Raw genomic sequence first — 21,368 nt, 5'->3', positions numbered from 1 at the left:
CGTTAACGGTTTTAATTTGGCATTAAATTGGCACCTTGCTCCTGACGGCTCCCGGCTGCATGCGAGCAGATCCGTCCACCCCCGGTGCTTCCCGAGCCGACAGCTCGACTCCGATACCTGGAAGGGAAACAGGAGCTGCTCTTGCACGGGGCTAAAGGGAAAGGATGCGTCAGTTTTACTGGATTTGGGGGGCTTTCTACTGTGAAAAGGTGACGCTCCTTGTCAGCAACACACCTCCTCCCTCCCCATATCCACCTCTCGCACGATATTTGATATAAACCCTGTGAAATTATCCCAATCCTACTTTTTTCCCCATTTTTCCAGGCATCGTCCCATCTCCTTAGCTGCAAAGCCCCATTTCTTTAATTAATTTTTAGCTGTCATCAATAAAATCCCTTGGTATTCCCCCTGCCTTGGGCTTTCTGCGCAGGACGGGGGCTTCCTTCATCCCCTCCCTCCCGCCTGGGCCCTAATTAATCGCTCCTCAAATTGCTGATTTATGCAAGGAGCTGTTGCTCAACCCAGTGTTTTTTCAATACCCCGGTTCTAAGAAGCGTGAGTCACTCGGGCAGGAACTGTTCCCCGCTGTGACTCAGCCCACACGTGCTGAACAACCTCTTTCCCCCCTTGCTTTTTGGGGGAGATTTAAGGTGGAATAAGTTAATGGGGGGGTTAATTAATTCCACGGGGGCAACGGGTGTCCTGGGGTGCTCACTGGGGTCTCAGCACCTTCACTGGGGTCTGGGCGTGTTCACTGGGGTCTCAGAACCTTCACTGGGGTCCGGGGGTGCTCACTGGGGTCTCAGAACCTTCACTGGGGTCTCAGAACCTTCACTGGGGTCCTGGGGGGGGAATACAGCCAGCCGCTTGGCTCTTGGCACTCCTGCCAACCCTGCAACTTCTTCGTTAGCCCAAGATTTCCCGGCAGTGGCTTAACGATGCAATAAACTCAGCAAACGCCTACGCCCGACATTTGACCCCCGGCAGCCGGGGGTTCGCTGCGCCTGGCCCTGCCACGACGCCGGTAGCCGGAGCATCACGACCGTTAATCACGGCGACATAGCGGTTGGTTTTTACAGACAGGGCAGGAAAATAAAGCAGCTGCATCCACGTTAACGACAGCCAGTGCGGGATTAAGGGGAGGAGGAAGGGCGGAGAGAAAGGTTTAACCCTGGATGGAACCCAGAAAACCAATTTCCCAGCATACAGAAGGAAACAAAAAAACCAAAACACACAGAAAGTGGAGAAATGAAGGAAAAGAGAGAGAGGAATTCAGCTGGCTCCTGTTTTTGGGCAAACCACGCTCACCGTGGGGTACGCAGGCGACCTTGCCTCTGCCTCTCCACCCTGCAGGAAGAATATTAGTTAATTTAGGTTTGATAGAAAAGGGAGAAGGGCTCGAGGATTTCAATTTTTGGTGGGAATTTCTGAAGCAAAAGAGGCTGGGGGGTGGGGGGGTGGTCTTGGGGTGCGGCTGCTGTGCCAGCACCAAGCACTGAAACCATAAATATAAATAATCAGGAATATCTATAGGGCTTTCAGCCCTGAGGGGGAGGACACTCATTTATCGCCGATTTATCCCTCACTTTATCCTCCCCCTGCCCTCATCCCTCTTCCCTCCTCCCAGCACCCTTCCTCCTCCCCGGCCCGCCCCGCTCCTCCTTCCTCACCCTCTCCTAGTTGCCCTCACCTCCCTTTCCATCCCTCTCCGCATCCATTCTTACCCCTTTTCCTTCACTCCAGCTCTTTGCTCCTCCACGTTTACCTCCCTCTCCATCTCGCCCCTCATCCTCTCTCCCCGCCACACTTCACCCACCGTCCCTCCCCTCCCCTATTTGCCTCCCACATTTTCTTCCTGCACCCCTCCTCCGCCCCTTTCCCTCAGATTTTCCTCTTTTCCCCCCATTTTACTCCCTTATCCCACCTTCCCTTTGCCTCTCGCTTACCACCCACCACACTTGGCGCCTCTCCCCTCAGCTTTTCCCGCCTTTTCCCCCTCGCGCATGCGCACAGGCAGCACTGCCGGGGGTAGGGGGTGGGGTGTTTAGCGCATGCGGAGCCGCGGGGAGCCGCGGCCGCCGCAACTGCGCATACCCCCCGGGAGCGGGGCCGGTCGCGCTTCTGCGCATGCGCAGAGCGACTGCTCACCACCCCCTCCCCCCAACCCCCTCCGTCCCGCCGCGCGTGCGCACTGGGCGGTGCAGGGCCCCGGCGGCGGAGGGAAGATGGCGGCCGTGGTACAGAATGTGGTGAAGCTGTGAGTGCGTCGTGTCGCGTCCCCCCCGCGCCCCCCCCTTCCTTCCCCCCGGCCCCCCACCCCACCCCGGGAAGCAGGGTTCGCTCGCTGTGTCGCGGGAGGGAGCGAGTTGGGTGGAGGGGGGCGCGCTCATTGTTCGGGGGGAACTTTGCTGGGGGAGGGGGGAGAGAATTCCTCCTCACGCTGAGGGGAAAACTCCCCCAGTATGGCGGTGTGAGGGGGCTAATAGCACCCTGGGGGTGGGGTCCCCTGAAAGTGGGGCGTATAGAGGCCAAAGAGTGGGGGTCTCCCCTCTGTGGCCCTGTGAAAGTGTCCTATAGAAACCAGGGGTTGGAGTCCCCTAAAAGTGGGACCTATAGAGTGCAAAGAGTGGGGGTCTCCCCTATATGGCCCCGTGAGAGTGTCCTATAGAACCCAGGAGTTGGGGTCCTCTGAGAGGGGGACCTATAGAGTGCAAAGAGTGGGGGTCTCCCTTATAGAGCCCTGTGAGAATGTCCTGTAGAGGCCAAGGGGTTGGGGTCCCCTGAAAGTGGGACCTATAGAGGTCAAAGAGTGGGGGTCTCTCCTATACACCCCTGTGAGAGTGTCCTATAGAACCCAGGGATTGGGGTCCCTTGAAAGTGGGACCTATAGAGTTTAAAGGGTGGGGGTCTCCTCTATATGGCCCCCTGAGAGTGTCCTATACAGCCCAGGGGTTGGGGTCCTCTGACAGGGGGACCTGTAGAGGTTAAAGAGTGGGGGTCTCCCCTATATGGCCCTGTGAGAGTGTCCTATATAGCTCAGGGGTTGGGGTCCTCTGATAGGGGGACCTGTAGAGGTTAAAGAGTGGGGGTCTCCCCTGTATGGCCCCATGAGAGTGTCCTGTGGAGGCCAAGGGGGGGGTGTCATCCCTATACACCCACGTGAAAGGTTCTTATAGATCCCGGGGGTGCACTTACCCCCACAAAGCTCTTTGAAGGGCCCTGGTAGAGCAGGAATTTCCCTCTATATGGTTCTGGGAGGGGTCCTATAGAGCCCAGGGGTGTCCCCCCCCACATATGGCCCAGTGAGGGGGGCTCTGTAGAGCCCTGAGTATGGATCTTCCCCTATATGGCCCTGTGTGGGTGGCCCGTATGGCCCCATATGGGTTCCCGTACGTCGTCGTGGGGTAAGAGGGAGCCCTGCTTGATGGTTCTATAGGGCTGTGCCCTATAGATCGCTGGGGTTGGGGGTTCTCCTCAGTGTGTCCTTGCGAGAGGGGAAGCTGTAGAGCCCTGGGGATGGAGGTTCCCCTCCCCATATGGCCCTATAGAGCTCTGGGGGAGGCGTTCCGCCATATAGCCCCCCTAAAGGTAGGGGTCTACCTATAGAGCCCTATGAGGGGGGCGTATATACCCTTGGGGAGCTATAGAGCCCCCCACTACCCACCCTGCTGTAGCGAGGGGGTGTTGGTGGTCCCCTATATAGCCCTATAAGGGAAGCCAATCCTGCCTGGATGGGAACAGTGGACTTGGAGATCTTTGTTGATCCTTTTTTTGGCGTCTCTCGGGGTTTTTTGGCGTTTCCAGGATTGTTTTTAAATAATTTTCAGGATTTTGTGGCCTTTCCAAGGTGTTTTTGGCATTTCCAGGTTTTTTTTTTTGGCATTTCCAGGGTTTTTTTTTGCATTTCCAGGGTTTTTTTTTGGCATTTCCAGGGTTTTTTGTTTTGGCATTTCCAGGGTTTTTTTTTGGCATTTCCAGGGGAGGAGTTTTCTGTATTTCCAGGTGGCTTTTGGCATTTCCAGGTTTTTTTTTGCATTTCCAGGGTTGTATTTTAGTAACTTTCAGGTTTTTCTGTGGCATGTCTGGGTTTTTTTGTGGTATTTCCAGGGTTTTTGTTTGCATTTCCAGGGAGTTTTTGGCATTTCCAGGGAGTTTTTGGCATTTCCAGGGTTTTTGTTTGCATTTCCAGGGAGTTTTTGGCATTTCCAGGGGTGGCTTTTTGTGTATTTCCAGGGGGCTTTTGGCGTTTCCACATTTTTTTTGTATTTCCGGGGTGTTTTTGGCACTTCCAGGTTTATTTTCTGGCATCTCCAGGAGTTTTTTGGCATCTCCCTTCAGCTGGCGGCGCCTCAGCCACGACGCTGTTGCATCCCTGCTGCGGTTCCCTCCAAAAACCTTCCTTCTTGGCGGGGCGTCGGTGCAAAACAGGGCGCGATTTGCACCCCCCACGTCTTCTCCGATGAGATGCAGGTTCGTTAAGAGACGTCTCTGATGAGCTGGGGCTCGTTAGGAGAGGTGATGGCCGTGGGTCCGTCCGTCTTGCAGCCTTCCCACCTGCAGATGCGTGAGCGAAGCTGCTGGAGAAACCCATGGCCGGCTGTGCTGCTGCGTTTTCGAGACCCCTTTCTCGGCTTGTTGCAGAGAGAACCACAAACTCTGAGCCACAAAACACCTTTTTCAGCCTCTTTTGTCCCCGAATCGGCGAGCCGACGCTTCGCGACGACACGGCTTGGCCGTGGATCTGCGGCTTCCGGGGAAGCTGGGTGCGTGAAGCAGCCTCTCGCCTTCCCCACCTGCGTCACACGAGTGTGTTTTCTTTATTTTAGCAGCTGCCCTTGGGTTTCGAGGCTGGGTTTTTTCGGTCTCAGCTTGCCAGCGAGGATGATGGAGAGGAGCACGGCAAGATCTGGGGTTTTTTTTACTTTTTGAAGCCGTTCCCTGCGCCGTTCTCCTATCTCCAGGTACCATCAGCAAAGAGTTTACTCTACCAAAGCCCTTCCCGCTTTATTTTTCCCCAAACGACGGCAGCGACATTCTGCCCCGATGGCTTTTGGGGGCTTTAACTCACTCCCCGTCCTGCACAGGTGTGTGTTCCCCACCTTTTCCCGGCCGTTTTGGGGATGGCGGTAGCCACGTCGGGTGTTTTCCAGCTGTTTCCAGCCGCCATCTCTTACCAACAGTGCTAAAACCCATAAAGCCCCCCCCTGTTTTTTTTTCCATTTGCTTTACTGGAAGCTGCTCTTGAGAGCGCTCACGACTTCCTTAGCAGCCGTAGAAGGCTCTGAGCTGCACCGAGTCCGCAGGGAGCAATAACCGGCTTCGTTAGAGCTGTTTAAAAGACATCAGTCCTTCCTGACGGCTTCGTTAGCTCTTTGCTTGCGCGGATTTGAAGCGGCGCTTCTCCTCGGCCGAGCTTTCGCGAGGTTGTTTTGCGGTTGCGCGTGGGGAGCGGTGAGCGGCCGGGCCTCCAAGCACCCCTCGCTTTTGGGGCCGAAGCCCTCCAGGTAGCGTCGGGGAAGAGGAGAGGGTTGTATGTCGGAGCTGGAGACAAGATCTCCACTCTTAACGCGTCCCGTGGTCCCTCCCCGTCCCCTCAATGCGCTTGAAAACCCATTTTGTGAAGCTTTTTTAGGTGCTGAAGCCAAATCCTGGTGCTTTTCTCACCCAGCCCGGGAGCCCTCTGCTCATTCGCGGTTCAAACCATGGCAGATTATCATTTTGAGGGTTAATTGCCTCTTTCCCCCCCGCAAACTCTAAAATCAAGCCATGGGGAGAGAAACAAGTTGGGCAGCCAAACTCTTTCTGCGTTTGTTTTGCCATAAACCCCGAGTTTTCCTCCTCCTGCTGGTCTGGACGTTACGAGAAGGATTTAGGGCTCCGCGTCGTTGCTTATCGGGGCGCAGATTGAGCTATCGAGGAGCGCTGCCGTGATCGAGGAGGAAATTAAAAGCTCCGGAAGGGAGTTACATCCCCAGACTCCCGGAGCGTGGGATTTGGGCTCCCTCTGCAGTCAGCAGAGGAAAAAAGGCGATTTGGGACATTTCTTATCTCTCTGAATTGCTGCTGGGACACCATTCCCGCTCCCAAAATCGCTGCTGTCGCAGAGACGAACCCCGTTGTGCCGTCGCGGCTCCGGCTGACCGGGCTCCGTAAGGCAACGAGCGCAGCAACCCACGTCCGCGTTGAAAATTCCCCCAAGTCATCATCTTTCCGGCGATTCCCTCTCTGCCTGTTGGTTGTCTTCTTCCCACACATCCCACTTCTACCTGCGCTGGAATCAAAACCCGTCGACGAAGCGGTTTGTGTCCCGGCTCCTTTCCCTCCGTCGGGCAGGGTAGTTCACGTCCCACGCAGGCATCGTTATTCGCTCGTCTAATTAACCGTCTTGGGATCGTGGGTGATTCCGGGGCCGGAATCCCAGCCGGTATTAAAGTGCCAAGGTGAATATATCTCGATATAAACAGAGCGTTTCTCCTCTCCTGGCGCTGGGGAGGGAGAAACTCAGTCTCCGGCAGCCCAACAGGCTCTCGGCTCTTCCCCTCTCCCTGCCACGCGTGGTGGGAAGATCTCACCATCCTAATTACTGTAATTATGGGGCTGCGGCTGTCGCAGCCCTGACGGTGTCCGGTTGAAGGAGGGATGCAGCACGAAGAGGTCGCGCTCTTCGAAAAGAGGATGAGGCCGGATTGGGGCACTTAAGGAAACCAGAGGGATGCTGGCGGCTGCTGCAATCCATTAGTAACAGCGTAGATGCGGCGCGGGCTTCTCAGAAAAGGCATCGGGGGCATGAAAAACGTCGCGGGGAGCTCTTAGTGCCGCCGCGTGTCATCTGCTGGCGGCGAGGAAGGCTGGAGTCGCCTGTCGTGGCGGTCCCGGCGTCTCTGCGCTGGGCCGGGGGACGTCTCCGTCCTCCATGGACACGGCGTCGAGTCACCTCGCAGAGGAGAGGTGTCGGGCTGCGCTCGCTGCGAGCGGGGAATCCGGGAGGGAGCGCGGCGTTTCCGTCCCTCTTGCAGCTCTGCGGAGAGGAACCTGGGTGTCCTGGTGGACGACAGGTTAACCATGAGCCAGCAGCGTGCCCTGGCTGCCAAGAAGGCCAAGGGGATCCTGGGGTGCATCAAGAAGAGTGTGGCCAGCAGGACGAGGGAGGTTCTCCTTCCCCTCTACACTGCCCTGGGGAGGCCCCATCTGGAGTACTCTGTCCAGTTCTGGGCTCCCCGGTTCAAGAAAGATGAGGAGCTACTGGAGAGAGTCCAGCGCAGGGCTACAAGGATGAGCAGGGGACTGGAGCATCTCCGCTACGAGGAGAGGCTGAGGGAGCTGGGCTTGTTCAGCCTGGAGAAGAGAAGGCTGCGAGGGGACCTTAGAAATGCCTCTAAATATCTGCAGGGTGGGTGTCAGGAGGATGGGGCCAAGCTCTTTTCAGTGGTGCCCAGCGACAGGACAAGGGGCAACGGGCACAAACTGGAGCAGAGGAAGCTCCAGCTGAACCCGAGGAAGAACTTCTTCCCTCTGAGGGTGACGGAGCCCTGGCCCAGGCTGCCCAGGGAGGCTGTGGAGTCTCCTTCTCTGGAGATATTCCAGCCCTGCCTGGCCGCGGTGCTGTGCAGCCTGCTCTGGGTGACCCTGCTTGGGCAGGGGGTTGGGCTGGGTGACCCCCAGAGGTCCCTGCCAACCCCGAACATTCCGTGATTCTGTGATTCTGTGATTCTGTCTCGTGTGCCGACCGCGTGCCGGGGCTGGAATCCGCACTGGGGATGAGCGCCCACCCTCTTTTTCCACCCGGCAGCCTCGGGGAGCAGTACTACAGGGATGCCATGGAGCAGTGCCACAACTACAACGCCCGGCTCTGCGCCGAGAGGAGCGTCCGCCTCCCGTTCCTCGACTCGCAGACCGGCGTGGCCCAAAGCAACTGCTACATCTGGATGGAGAAACGTCACCGGGGGCCGGGTACGCCGGGAAATCGCCGCGTTGGGGACGAGGGCTCGGCGCGTGTCGTCGCCTCAGATAATTTTTGGGTTTTATTTTAATTAAAGGTTTAGCCGCTGGGCAGCTTTACTCCTACCCCGCGCGCCGCTGGCGGAAGAAACGTCGTGCTCATCCCCCGGAGGACCCGAGGCTCTCCTTCCCGTCTATCAAACCAGGTAAATCCTTCCCATCGCCGCTTTCTGCACGCTGTAAAAGCTGAGGGGTTGGTTTTTTCTTGGCGGTACCAGGCCCAAATAGCGCCGGATGACGGCAAACAGTGGCGAGGGTCGGTAAATCCCTTCGCCCGCCGCCGCTGCGGCAGGGAAGCTTGTGAACATGGCTGGCGAAGGCGGGATCTCGGCGCGTGCCGACCTCCTGCCCTGATTTTTCTCTTCCCTTTCTCCCCTGCCTTGCAGACACCGATCAGACCCTGAAGAAGGAAGGGCTGATCTCTCAGGATGGCAGCAGCCTGGAGGCCCTGCTGAGGACCGACCCATTGGAGAAGCGTGCCCTCCCGGACCCCCGCATCGATGACGACAGCCTGGGCGAGTTCCCCGTCACCAACAGCCGCGCGCGGAAGGTACGGCAGAGAGAGGGTCTCCTCCCCGATGGCAGGAAGGGGAGCTTCAGGGTAAAACACACACGTCTCCACGCCGCCGCTCTGCTTTCCCAACCCCTTCCTCTGCCCCTCTGCTTCCTCCGCGTCTTTTAGCGGCGGCGGAAGGATTTGGGATGGATTTGGGGGGACGGAGGTGGTTCTGCCGGCCTCGTGGGGCTGCCGGAGAGCGGGAAGCCGGGGTTTGGCTCCGTACGGCCATGTCGCCTGGACAGGTGGATGTTGCCTTCCTCACGGTTAGAAACAGTCCCCCAGTTCCTGGGAATGGAGCTTCTGGCCCCAAAATTCAGGGGAAGGGAGCTTCTGGTGCCAGAATTCCGGAGAAAGGAGCTTCTGGCCCCAGGATTCCAGGGAATGGAGTTTCTGACCCCAGAATTCAGGGGAAGGGAGCTTCTGCTCCCGAAATTCTGGGAGATTCTGGCCCCAAAATTCCAAGGAAGGGAGCTTCTGGCCTCAAAATTCCAGGGAAGGGAGCTTCTGGCCCCAGAATTCTGGGAAAGAGATTCTGGCCCCAAAATTCTGAGGAAGAGAGCTGCTGGCCTCAGAGTTCCAAGGAAAGGGACCTTCTGGCCTCAGAATTCCGAGGAAGGGAGATTCTGGCCCCAGAATTCCAGGGAAGGGAAATTCTGGCCCACAGAATTCAGGAGAAGGGAGCTTCTGGCCCCAAAATATGTGAGAAGGGATATTCTGCTCCCAAAATTCTGGGAAAGGGAGCTTCTGGCCTCAGAATTCCGGGGAAGGGATATTCTGCTCCCAGAATTCCGGGAAAGGGAGCTTCTAGCCTCAAAATTCCGGGGAAGGGAGTTTCTGGCCCCGGAATTCCAGGGAAGGGAGCTTCTGGCCTCAAAATTCTGAGGAAGGGAGCTTCTGGCCTCAGAATTCCAGGAAAGGGAAATTCTGGCCCACAGAATTTGGGAGAAGGGAGCTTCTGGCCCTAGAATTCCGGGGAAGCCAGATTCTGGCCCCAAAATATGGGAGAAGGGGAATTCTGGCCTACAGAATTCAGGAGAAGGGAGATTCTGTGCTCAAAATTCCAAAAAAGGGAGGTTCCGGTCCCAAAACCCAGGGAAAAGCAGATTTTTGCCCCAAAATTCCAGGAAAGGGAGCTTCTCGCCACAGAATTATTGTGTCCGGGCACCCAGTTTCAGACTCTGCGCTGGGTGTTTGGCGTCGATAAACGGAGCCGGGGTGGTTAGAAATCGCCGGGGCTGCTGCTGAGAACGGTTCTGCGCGGTCGCACGTCGAAGCCGTCTCCGCTGCCTGGGAATCCGGGCCGCTCCGCCGCTGCTTTGGCCTCTTCCCGTTGCAGTTGGCTCGTGGGACGAGTGTAATTCCAGGGAAAAGCTGTTTTTCAACACGTATTTTAGGAATTTTTTTTTTTTTTTTATTCCCCTCTGGTGCGTTTCCGCTGTCCCCGCCTGGTGCGGGAGGGCTTGACGCGACCGCCTAACGAAGCTGGGAGCGGACGGCCCTGCTTTGGGGGAGAAACAAGTGAGTCGGGGAGAGAGGAGACCGCAAATTTGTCTTTCAGCAGAAAAAAAGGGGCTCAGGTCTTCCTCCTCCCCGGATAATTGGGGTCCTCCAGCCCCTTTTCACCCTGATTTGGCACAACTCGGAAGCTCCCTTAAGTATTAAGGCTCTACCAAGGTCTGGAGGCGGATAAAAACCTTCCCCGCCCTCCGTCCTTCGTCAGCCTCCCCGACCCTTCGCTGTTAATCGCTGTCGGGATTGTCAGAGCATTGCCTTCTCCCCTCGGAAACCGGACTTTAAACCCGCCGCGTCCTCTGTCCGGGCGGCTTTTTGCCGCCGAAAACACCCCGCGGGCGCGGGCGGTGGGGTGCAAAGCCTCGGCGTGGCGGCTCGCGGCCCGGGTCGGTGCGGATCGGCCCCGGGTCGGTGCAGATCGGCCCCGGGTCGCGCCGGAGGGGCCGTCCTCCACCACCAAGGCCTTGTTCCCGGTGCGGCCCTCACGAGGCCGGTTGGTTTTCTTTGGGGCGCTTCGTTAAGCCGACCGCTCTAACGAGAGGCGATATCCCGCAGGCTGCCGCTTTGCCTCCGTACCCGCCGACTGCTGCGATCTCACAGATCCCCTCCCCAAAGAAGCGCAGGGCGGGGCGAGGTGTGCGGCACCGCCGTGTAATTTTGCCGAAAAACCCCCTATATTTTCCCCTTCCTGAGCTTTTCCACGGTGCTTTTTGGCATGAAGATCTTTTCCAAGCCTCGTCCCTTTTCGCCTCTTCCTTGATTGCTCTTTCCTCAGGCGTCTTTACTCCGTGTTGAGCCTTTCCGTCGCTTTTCAAGGGATAAAATGTACCGGATCCCCTCTCCCTCCCCCCAGAATTTCACCTCCTTCTGCCTCACAGGTTGGAAACGGATGCGGCTGCTGCCCGGCGACCCGAGGCCGCGCTGACGTGTCTCTCCCGTAATTTTTCCTCTTTTTCCCTTGCTCCGTGCCGAGGATTTGTCTGCAGTAACCCCCTCTCCTCTTTCCCAGCGGATCCTTGAGCCGGATGATTTCCTGGACGATTTGGACGATGAGGACTACGAAGAAGATACGCCGAAGCGGAGGGGGAAGGGGAAAGCCAAGGTGGGTCTGGCTGGGTTCCGGCGTTTTTTTGGTGCCGATTCCTGGTGAATCGGAGACGTTGCCGGTACCGAAACAGCCCAACGCCTGCCAGGGCTCGGCCGTCTCCGGGGCTGAACCTCACGCTGGGGAAAACTCGGCCGTGCTTGGCCCCGCGGGCAGGATGAGCACGAAACACACCCCGGGGGGCTTGGAGAACTCCGTTAGCCGCTAACGATCGTTGTTCCCCAAAAACCACCTGCCCCATGAGAGCTGCCGCGTGGGGAGGGGATGGCGGAGAGATCTCGCCTGGATCTGCCCCGTTTCCCAGAGCGGGAAGGACCCGCCGAGGGTCCCAAGGGATTCGGATCGTCCCCGCTCGCGGCGATCCTCGCGTCCCGCAGCCGTTTCGGGCCGTACCCACTACGTGGCAGTGTTGGATCGCGCTTTTCTCTGACGCCGGCACGGCGGCGTTGTCCTCCCCCACCTCCCACGAGCCTTCTGGGCCGCAATTTTGCCTAAACCTTGGCTTTTTCCCCTTCTTTTTTCCCCCAGGGCAAAGGTGTCGGAGGGGCTCGCAAGAAGCTGGACGCGGCTGTATTAGAAGACCGGGATAAACCCTACGCTTGTGACAGTGAGTAGGAAAAACCTCTCCTGGCTGCGTAGGGCCGGGGATGCGGAGCCGGGCTGCGTGGCTTTTGGGATCCGTCAGGTTTTTCCGCTGGGATTTGGGGTTTTAAACCTGGAAAAGGTAGATTTACACCTCGGGGGGAAGGGTGGGTTTGAACCCCTCGGGGCTGTCGGCCCTCCGCCGACGGTCCAAGATGGCTGGAGTTTTCCCACCGGGAACGCCGTCCTCTGGCCCCGACACGTAGAAACGAGGATAAACCTCTCCCGGTCTTGCAAACCTCCCCCCAAAAAAGGTTGAAAACAGCCCCCCCATCTTCCCAGCTGGCTTTCGAGTTGGGTCTGTGTCCGTCCGGCTGATTCCGTAGCCGGCCGTAGTCCCCCCCGTCCTGACCCTTGCGCTGTCGTGCCTCGTTAAAGCCACTTAACGAGTCCGTCGCTCTCAAACGCAACGCTGTGCGCTGGTTCCTGGCTAAAAAACCTCCTCGGCTCCGCGAGCGGGGGTTTGATTGCCGAGGCCGTGCCTTGCCGGCCAGCTCCTCCGCAAGCCCGGGGTTGCCAATGCTTCGTCCTCACCTCCCTCCTCCAACTCCTCAAGCTGAGGAAAGGGAGGGGAGGGAAAAAAAAAAACACAAAAGAATTTTAATGGGGCAAACGGAGCGAAAAAGGGTGAGCGAGGCTTTGAAATTACCTTTCTCTCTTCTTCCTCCTGTCCTGCGAGAGCTTCCAAAAAAAAAAAACACCCCACCCCAAACCCGAAGTAGCTGTGTTTTTTCCTCCCCTTTTTTTCCTGTTTTCCGAGTCCGTCTGTCGCTTGGCACGGGTGCGTCTGCGTGGCCTGGTGTGTGTGTGTTTTTTTCTCACGACTCTCTTTCTGTGTTTCAGATAGTTACAAACAAAAGCATACCTTGAAACCTCCCGATCGAGGTAGTCCACTCTCTGTCTGCTTTTTTGATTTCCTTCCTGCCTTTCTCCTCCTGAAACTGTTAGAGGTTTTGTTGGTTTTATTCGCCAAACCTTGCTGGAGCCTGCGGGAAAAGGGGGATCGGGGCGGCGGAGGCGGCGGGGGGGGAAAACACAGAGAAAGGGAGGGAGAAGCCAAAGGCCACCGAGCGACGTCAAAGCCGGCCTCCCCGCCGGCAGCGGGGTTCGGCAGCTCCTCTCCGGGCTCGCCTGACCCTTTTCCAGCAGGGAAGAGCGGTCGTGCGTGCCGGCAGAGCGGCCTCCCGAGAGGGAAAACAAAGATTAATCCCCCCCGCCGCGGCGGGGATGGGAGAAAACACGGCGTTTCCACCAAACCCCTTCCCTCCCTCCAAATCCCGCGCGCCCGGGACGTGCCTCCTTCCTTTCAAGACGCTCCAAAGCACGTCGCTGCTTCTCTCGCAAAAAAACAACCGCTTTTTTGTTTTAAATAAGCCCAAAACGGGTCAGCTGCAGGTGCAGGCTGGACGTTGGCAGCGGGCTGCGAATAAACAGCCGAGCTGGAGAGCCGAGATTGTCTTCGCGCCGGCTCCTCTTCCTCGCCGTCCGGGCGGAGGAAACCCGACTCGTGTTTAGATACTGGCCGGCCTGTTTTTGGGGGGAAAAAAGGTCAATTTTAAACCCCGCGGAGGGGGTAAAGAAAACACTGCCCGCCGGCTGCGCGTGGCTGCTCACGGGGCTGACCCCGCCGTGCCCTCGGTTCGCTCTGCGAAGCCGGAATTCGATGTAATAAGGTTGTAATTGCGGCCGCTTTTCCCCTCCTTCGCTGGGCTCGCGCCGCTTCCCGGAGCTGCTCCGGACCTGCGATGCCGAATCTTTTCCCCGGGGTGGCAAGAACCTCGTGGCTCCCCCCTTTCCAGGGCGGAATCTGCGGGTTTTTGGCCCAAAAAGCCAACGCCGGCTGCTTGCGTTGGGCTCTCTTAGGGGGGTTCGAACCCCGTTGTGGGTGAGCAGGCTGAGCGGAGCAGCTTCCCCTCGTATTTTTGGAGCGGGAGAGCGGATACAAACCCTGGCGGGGTTTCTCCGGGCGTCAAGCCTGGGAACGGATCCAGAAAGGTTCTGGGATGTTACGGGGAAAAACTCCAGGCTCGGGAAATCTCATCCGAAAGCGACTTTTTCCTGATTTGCCCGGACGCTGCAAGAAGATGCAGGGAAAACCCATTGCCAAATCCGTCCGGTGTGCCCCACAGATCCCCCTTTGGCTCTTTTTTGGGGGGGATTTCACCCCAATTCCTGTGCTCCTGCCCAGTCAGCCCCCTGATTTACCGTGCTGGCAGTAGGGGGGTGCAAGGCTGGTGCCGGCTTCGTGCTTGTCCTGTACGGGGCTGAAAGGGGGTTTTGGGGTGCCCTCAGAGCCTCACGGCTAAAAAACTGCCCCAAAAAACCCCGGAAAAGCGGTGACGATGAGCGGGGAGCCCATTCCCCGACAGGGAAGGCACTTCCCCAGTCCCTGGGTGCTGAGAGCTCTCCCCAAGGAAGCGCCTGCTGCCGGATCGAGGGGGAAAGCGCAAAAAACCGGGGCGGAAAGCGGGGCGATCGATGGCGTGCGGGGCGGTGGGGGATTTCATGCCGCGCTCAGGTCCGGTTTGGAGGAGCCGGGTGGGTCCGAGGAGGGAGCGGGGCCGAGATGTCCCCGTGGCGGCCGCGGTTTCCCTCCTCGGGGTGCCAAAAAAAGAGATTTCCCTTTCATGCATGGTGAAGACAGCCTCGATTTTTGGAGGAGATGGTTTTTGGGTTTGGGTTTTGCCGCTTGGGATTGATCCCCGCGTCGTTTCGCTCCGTTACCGAGGGCTGTAAAGCTGCGCTTGACGAGCTACCGTCGTTATTCGGCCGCGGTGGGTATCGCCCGCCCACCAAATCGGCTTCGGAGGAAGCTGCGGTGCCTCTCCGGCTGCTCCGGACCCGATCCGGACGGTCCAACCCCAGACCGCTTCGTTAGGGAGTTCCTGGGGGGTTTTAACAAATTCCAGGTGATTTTGGGGGGCAGAAGGGGAGTGGCCGTCTGCGCTCGGAGCCCGGAGACGGGACCGGGGGATGCCGGATGATTTGGGATGCGGGATCTCGCTCCCCGCCGGGCCGAAGCTCAAACTTCTCCCGCTTCTATCCGTAGTCTGCGGGAAGCGATACAAGAACCGGCCGGGGTTGAGCTACCACTACGCTCACTCCCACCTGGCCGAAGAAGAAGGCGACGACAAGGACGATTCGCAGCCCCCCACTCCTGTCTCGCAGCGATCGGAGGAGCAAAAATGTAAGCGAAAACACCCCCCCTGCTCTGCCAAAATCTCCATTGGGAAACTGCCGGGGCTGGGCGCGAGCCGCGTCCCTTCCCCGATGCTTCGCAGCGCCGCGGCGTCGCCCCGGGGCTCCGAGCTTGCCGGAAAGGCGGCTCCGAGCGTTGGGGTTTGCACCTTGGCAGTGTTTTCTCGCAGAAAGCCGTCGCCCCGCGGCTAACCCGCCTCTCCCGCTCTGCTTTTCCAGCCAAGAAAGGACCCGACGGCTTAGCTTTGCCCAACAACTACTGCGATTTCTGCCTGGGAGACTCCAAAATCAACAAGAAGACGGGACAGCCGGAGGAGCTGGTCTCGTGCTCGGACTGCGGGCGATCAGGTAAGGGAGGACGCGTCCTCCGCCCCGCCGGCGTCGCCGGGCCGTCTTCCCGGAGGAGCCGAGGGTTTGGGCTGGGAGCCGGCTGCCGCGCCGCCCTCACCCGCGTCCCCGCCGTCTCCGCAGGGCACCCCTCCTGCCTGCAGTTCACCCCGGTGATGATGGCGGCCGTCAAGACGTACCGCTGGCAGTGCATCGAGTGCAAGTGCTGCAACATCTGCGGCACCTCCGAGAACGACGTGAGTGTTCCCCCGGAACGACGGGAGTACCCCCGGAACGACGGGAGTACCCCCAGAAGGACAAGAGTACCCCCCAGAATGAAGGGAGTACCCCCAGAAGGACGGGAGTACCCCCCAGAATGAAGGGAGTACCCCCAGAAGGATGGGAGTACCCCCAGAAGGACAAGAGTACCCCCCAGAATGAAGGGAGTACCCCCTAGAAGGATGGGAATACCCCCCAGAAGGACGGGAGTACCCCCCAGAATGAAGGGAGTACCCCCAGAATGAAGGGAGTACCCCCAGAAGGACAGGAGTACCCCCCAGAACAAAAAAAGGATCCCCAGAAAAAAAAAAGGACTCCCAGAATTGAAAAGTACCCCTCAGAAGGACTGGGAGTAGCCCCCAGAGTGATGAGAGCACCCCCAGAATAAAGGGAGTACCCCCTGGAAGAACAGGAGTACCCCCAGAACGGTGGGATTAAGCCAAAATGACGGGAGTACCCCCGGAATGAAAAAAGGACCCCCAGAATGAAAAAAGGACCCCCAGAATGATGAGATTAACCCCAAAATGATGGGAATACCCCCTAGAATGACAGGAGTATCCCCTAGAATGAAGAGAGCACCCCTAGATTGATGGGAATACCCCCTAGAGTGACGGGAGTACCCCCCAAGATGACAGGAGTACCCCCAGAAGGACGGGAGGACCCCTCAGAATGATGGGAGTACCTTCAGAATGAAAAAGGACCCCCAGAATTTAAAAGTACCCCTCAGAAGGATTTGGAGTAACCCCCAGAGTGATGAGAGTACCCCCAGAATAAAGGGAGTACCCCTAGAAGGACAGGACCACCCCCAGAATGGTGGGATTAAGCCAAAATGATGGGAATACCACCTAAAATCACAGGAGAGGCATTCTGGGGAGAAATCTGTGGGTTTTAGTGGTGTGTAGGACACAGCAGATTCTTTTGGGGGGGAAGTCTTTGGGTTTTAATAGTCCATAGGATGCGGGAGAGTCATTTTGGGGAGAAATTAGTGTGTTTTAATAGTGTGTGGGTGACAGGAGAGTCTTTTTGGGGAGAAATCTTTGGGTTTTGATAGTCTGTAGGACACAGGAGAGCCTTTTCAGGGTGAAATCTTTGGGCTTTAATCGTCTGTAGGACACAGGAGAGCCTTTCTGGGGAGAAACGTTTGGGTTTTAGTAGTGTGTAGGTCACAAGAGAGTCTTTTTAGGGTGGAATCTTTGGGTTTTGGTAGTCTACAGGACACAGGAGAGTCATTTTGGGGAGAAATATTTGTGTTTTAATAGTGTGTAGGTGACAGGAGAGTCTTTTTCGGGAGAAAACTTGGGATTTTAGTAGTGTAGGACACAGGAAGGTCATTTTGGGGAGAAATCTTTAGGTTTTGATAGCCTGTAGGACACAGGAGAGTCTTTTTGGGGAGAAATATTTGTGTTTTGATAGTCTGTAGGACACAGGAGAGTCTTTTTGGGGAGAAATCTTTGTGTTTTAATAGTCTGTAGGACACAGGAGAGTTTTTGGGGAGAGATCTTTGGGCTTAAATAGTCTGTGGGACACGGGAGAGTCATTTTGGGGAGAAATGTGTGTGTTTTAATAGTGTGTAGGTGACAGGAGAGTTGTTCTGGGGAGAAATCTTTGAGCTTTAATGGTCTGTAGGACACGGGAGAACCTTTCCGGGGCGAAATCTTTGAGCTTTAATGGTCTGTAGGACACGGGAGAACCTTTCTGGGGAGAAATCTTTGGGCTTTTATCTGTAGGACACTGCAAAAATCTTTTCTGGGGGGCAGCAGATGGTGCTTTTGGTACTCCGGAGGACATGGCGATGTCTTCCTGGTCGCTCCGACAGCGTGGAGAACGATGGAGAGGGACCCTCGTCCCCTCCGGTCCCCTCCTCGTTGTCCTTGCACCAAATCCAGGTAGAATCACCAAATTTTTCCCTCCTCTTCCTCCCCCTCTGCTTAGGACCAGCTCCTCTTCTGCGACGACTGCGACCGCGGCTACCACATGTACTGCCTGACCCCCCCCATGTCGGAGCCGCCCGAAGGTGAGTGCCACTCCCTCGCCCCCACCCCCCAAACCCCGTATCCCGCCTCTCCGCCGCGGAAACGGCTCAAAACCGAGCGGAATTCGGCCCAGAATATTTCCCAGCTGCGCGGACCCGCTGCTGCTGCTTCTCTTTTTTTTTGGGGGGGGGGGCAATCGTGGATCTGTCGTGCCACGATGTTCCCCGATTATTCCTCCCCTGCTCTGCTGGAGAAGTGGAAAAGCCTTTTCCCACCCCAAAAATCCATCGCCTGCGTCCCTTGTGCCCCAAAATGTCTCCGTCTCGGCCGGTAAAGCCGAGCGGGATCGCTCTTCTTCCTCCTCTTCCTCCCGCCTCAGCTTGTGCTGACTCACGGCGTCGAAGCGGGGAAAAAAAGAACCCGGCAAAAAAACAACCCCGAAATCTGGATGATGCCTCGCGGGTGGTTAATTATCCCCGGTGTTAATTATCAACCCCTCTCCTGGCCGCCTTCGCTCGAAGGTTAACGAGGGAGAGGAAGGCTTGCCAGGTCACAAACCTCCCTGTAAACTGCTGCCCCCGCCCCCCGTTAGTGCCTGCATGTAATGAGGAAGCCGTGACCCTTAACGAAGCCCTAACGAGGGCGAAAGCAGGCGGCCCACGCGTCCTTCTCTCCGCAGGGAGCTGGAGCTGCCACTTGTGTCTGGACCTGCTGAAGGAAAAAGCCTCCATCTACCAGAACCAGAACAGCTCCTGATCCCGCTCCGCCGACGGGACGGGCTCCCCGGTGCCCTCGTTCCACGCGGTTTCCCCTTTTATTTTTTGTGGGGGGGTGTCTTTTTCCTTTTTTTTTTTAACCCCTCACAGTGTTTTTTTGGTGGATTCGGGCGGGTTTTTTATTACTCGGGGACGGTGGGGGGGCATTGGGGTTTATTTTCTTCGTTTTTGCCGCGGGAAGGTTTGATTTCGTGATGGGGCGCGGCCCCCCCCCGCTCTGAGGGTCTGAGCCTCCCCACACGCGGCCTGCCAAAAACCTCGCTTCCCCCCCCCCCCCCTTTTTGTTGGAAAATTCAACCCCCTGCACCAGCCAGGGTTGCGTTTTGGGGGTTTTTTGTTCATTTTTGGGGAGTGAGATATTCCCCCCCCCCCCATTTTATTTTCATTTCCTCTTGTTTTCCTCCTAGTTTTTTATCATTTCTGTCCCCCCCCGCCTCAGAGGATGCTCCCCCACAGCCCGGCTGACCTCCCCTCCCCGCCCCGACGAGGCCTTACACCCCGACATCCTCCTCTGGCCGGCATGGAACGGGGCAAAATCCCTCCATTTTGGGCTTTTCCCTTGCTCCCGCGCGGCGCAGAAGGAAAAACGCTTCACCCCGCCCCCCCCCCCCCCAACCCGTCACGGTCGCACAGGGTTTGTTCTGGGGTTCGGAGGGGGGATTTATTTTGGGGGAGGAAAAAGTCGCGCCCCCAAAACACCGCTGACGGGGAGAGGCAGGCGATGCCGCTGTTTTGGGGCTCCGCTATCCCCTTCCGCCCCCCCCAAGGGTCCCGTTGACTGAATGTGCCTGTTTTTTCTAAAAATCAACTTAAAAAAAAAACCTACCTCCAAACCCCGCCCCCGCTCCCTGCCACCACCACCTCCCCCCCCTGAATTTCACCTCCCTGAACCCCCTGAAAGAGAGGAGCCAACCGGGACGGCGGCAGAGCAGCCCCGAAACCGGCCCCAGGAGCCAAAACATGGCCCCAAAATCAACCCAGACAGCCTCAAAATGGAGTCAAGTAGCCCAAAATTGACCCAAATAGCCTAAAAAATGACCCAAGTACCCTAAAAGTTACCCAAATACCCTAAAAATTCACCCAAATGATCCCCAAATTGACCCAAATAGCCCCAGAAATGGCCCAAATAGCCCCGATTGACCCAAATAGCCCCAAAAATGGCGTAGATAGCCCCCTGATTGACCCAAATTGACCCAAATAGCCTGAGATTTGATCCAAATTGAACCAAATAGCCCCAGAAATGGCCCAAATAGCCCCGATTGACCCAAATAGCCCCAAAAATGGCGTAGATAGCCCCCTGATTGACCCAAATTGACCCAAAAATGGCCCAAATAGCCCCCTAAATTGACCCAAAAATGGCCTGAATAGCCCCCGATTGACCCAAATTGACCCAAATAGCCTGAGATTTGATCCAAATTGAACCAAATAGCCCCAAAATGGAGTCAAATAAACCAAAATTGACCCAAGTAGCCTAAAAATTGTCCCAAATGGCCCCAAAATGGCCAAAATAGCCTGAGAATTGACCCTAATAGCCCAAAATTGACCCGAATAGCCCGAAAATGGCCTGAATAGCCCAAAATTTGACCCAAATAGCTCCAAAATGACCCGAATAGCCCAAAAATGGCCTGAATAGACCAAAACTGACCCGAATAGCCCCAAAATTGACCCAAATAGCCCCAAATCCGACCCAAATAGCCCCAAAAATGGCCTGAACAGCCCCAAAACTGACCCAAATAGCCCCAAAAATGGCCTGAATAGCCCCAAAATTGACCCAAATAGCCCTAAAAATGGCCCAAATTGACCCAAAATTGACCGGAATAGCCCCAAAATTGACCCCAAAATGGCCCAAATTGACCCAGATAGCCCCCAAATTGACCCAAAAATGGCCCAAATAGCCCCAAAATTAACCAAATCTCCTCAAAATTGCCCCAAATCCCCCACCCCCCACCCCCGCTTGGCTCCCACCCGGTGCCCCCCCCCCCCAGCGTGATTCGGGCGGAAATGGCCGCGTTTTGGTTCAAAACGGGTGAGTTTGCCCCCTTTTTGCGCCCCGGGGCGGGGGCGGGGCGATGCAGAGTCCCCAAACGGGTGGGTTTCACCCCAAAAATCCCCTCAGCAACGCTTCACGGTTGTGTCTTATCCGGGAAAGAAACCGCGACACCAAAACGGCTTTTTTTGGTAATAAAAGCGGAGAAAACGGCGGCGCTGGTTTTGGGACAAAAAGGGGGCATTTGGGGGGTGGGGGGGCGGCTGGGTTTGGGGTGAAAACCCCAGATATTGGGGGGGGGGGGGGGGGATTCTCCAGGGGCTGATAAGGGGTTGTGCCACCACCATTTTGGGGTGAAAAAGAGCCATTTAGGGGCTTGGATGGGGCTTCTCCGAGGGCTGATACTGGGATTGTGCCACCCCCATTTTGGGGTAAATACACCCAATTTAGGGGCTAGGATGTGGCTTCTCCGAGGGCTGATACTGAGGTTGTTCTGCCTTCTTTTTTGGGGTAAATAAACCAAATTTAGGGGCTTGGATGTGACTTCTCCGAGGGCTGATACTGGGGTTGTGCCGCCCCCATTTTGGGGTAAATACACCCAGTTTAGGGACTTGGATGTGGCTTCTCCGAGGGCTGATACTGGGGTTGTGCCGCCCCCATTTTGGGGTAAATACACCCAGTTTAGGGACTTCGATGTGGCTTCTCCGAGGGCTGATACTGGGGTTGTGCCGCCCCCATTTTGGGGTAAATACACCCAATTTAGGTGTTTAGATGTGGCTTTTTGGGGTAAAATCTGCCCCATTAGGGGCTTTTGCCACCCACTGGCCCTGGCCTGACATGAGAATTAATCCCTTTACGGATTTATTTTGCAGCTAAATCACCCGAATTGGGGCAAAGGCCGGAGCGCGAGAGCCAGGACCCAGACGTCTGGGTAATTAAGAGGGGAAATTAATCCTCGTTAGCCTCCCGGGGGGGGTTGGGGGGACCCCCGGATGCCTGGGTTCCGGGGGGG

General features: G+C 56.9%; 1 protein-coding gene across 2 annotated transcripts; it reads left to right on the top strand.

Annotated features, from left to right (window-relative positions):
* Window positions 1-2,173: 2,173 nt before the first annotated feature.
* On the top strand, window positions 2,174-18,436 carry DPF2 (double PHD fingers 2). Of its 2 annotated transcripts, XM_075412293.1 has the most exons (12): window positions 2,174-2,257; window positions 7,790-7,950; window positions 8,037-8,144; window positions 8,385-8,548; window positions 11,079-11,171; window positions 11,703-11,781; window positions 12,660-12,701; window positions 14,866-15,003; window positions 15,234-15,362; window positions 15,486-15,598; window positions 17,553-17,634; window positions 18,273-18,436. In XM_075412293.1, exons 1-12 carry the CDS (start codon window positions 2,226-2,228, stop codon window positions 18,347-18,349), a joined length of 1,218 nt encoding a protein of 405 aa, XP_075268408.1. In that variant the 5' UTR covers window positions 2,174-2,225; the 3' UTR covers window positions 18,350-18,436. The 2 variants fall into 2 exon arrangements, with proteins under 2 accessions (XP_075268408.1, XP_075268409.1); XM_075412294.1 differs by lacking the exon at window positions 12,660-12,701.
* The last annotated feature ends 2,932 nt before the right edge of the window (window positions 18,437-21,368 follow it).

Source organism: Opisthocomus hoazin, unplaced genomic scaffold (assembly GCF_030867145.1).
Source record: "Opisthocomus hoazin isolate bOpiHoa1 unplaced genomic scaffold, bOpiHoa1.hap1 HAP1_SCAFFOLD_154, whole genome shotgun sequence".
NCBI classification, from domain to species: Eukaryota; Metazoa; Chordata; class Aves; order Opisthocomiformes; family Opisthocomidae; genus Opisthocomus; species Opisthocomus hoazin.
This window is presented reverse-complemented; position numbering and strand designations above follow the sequence as displayed.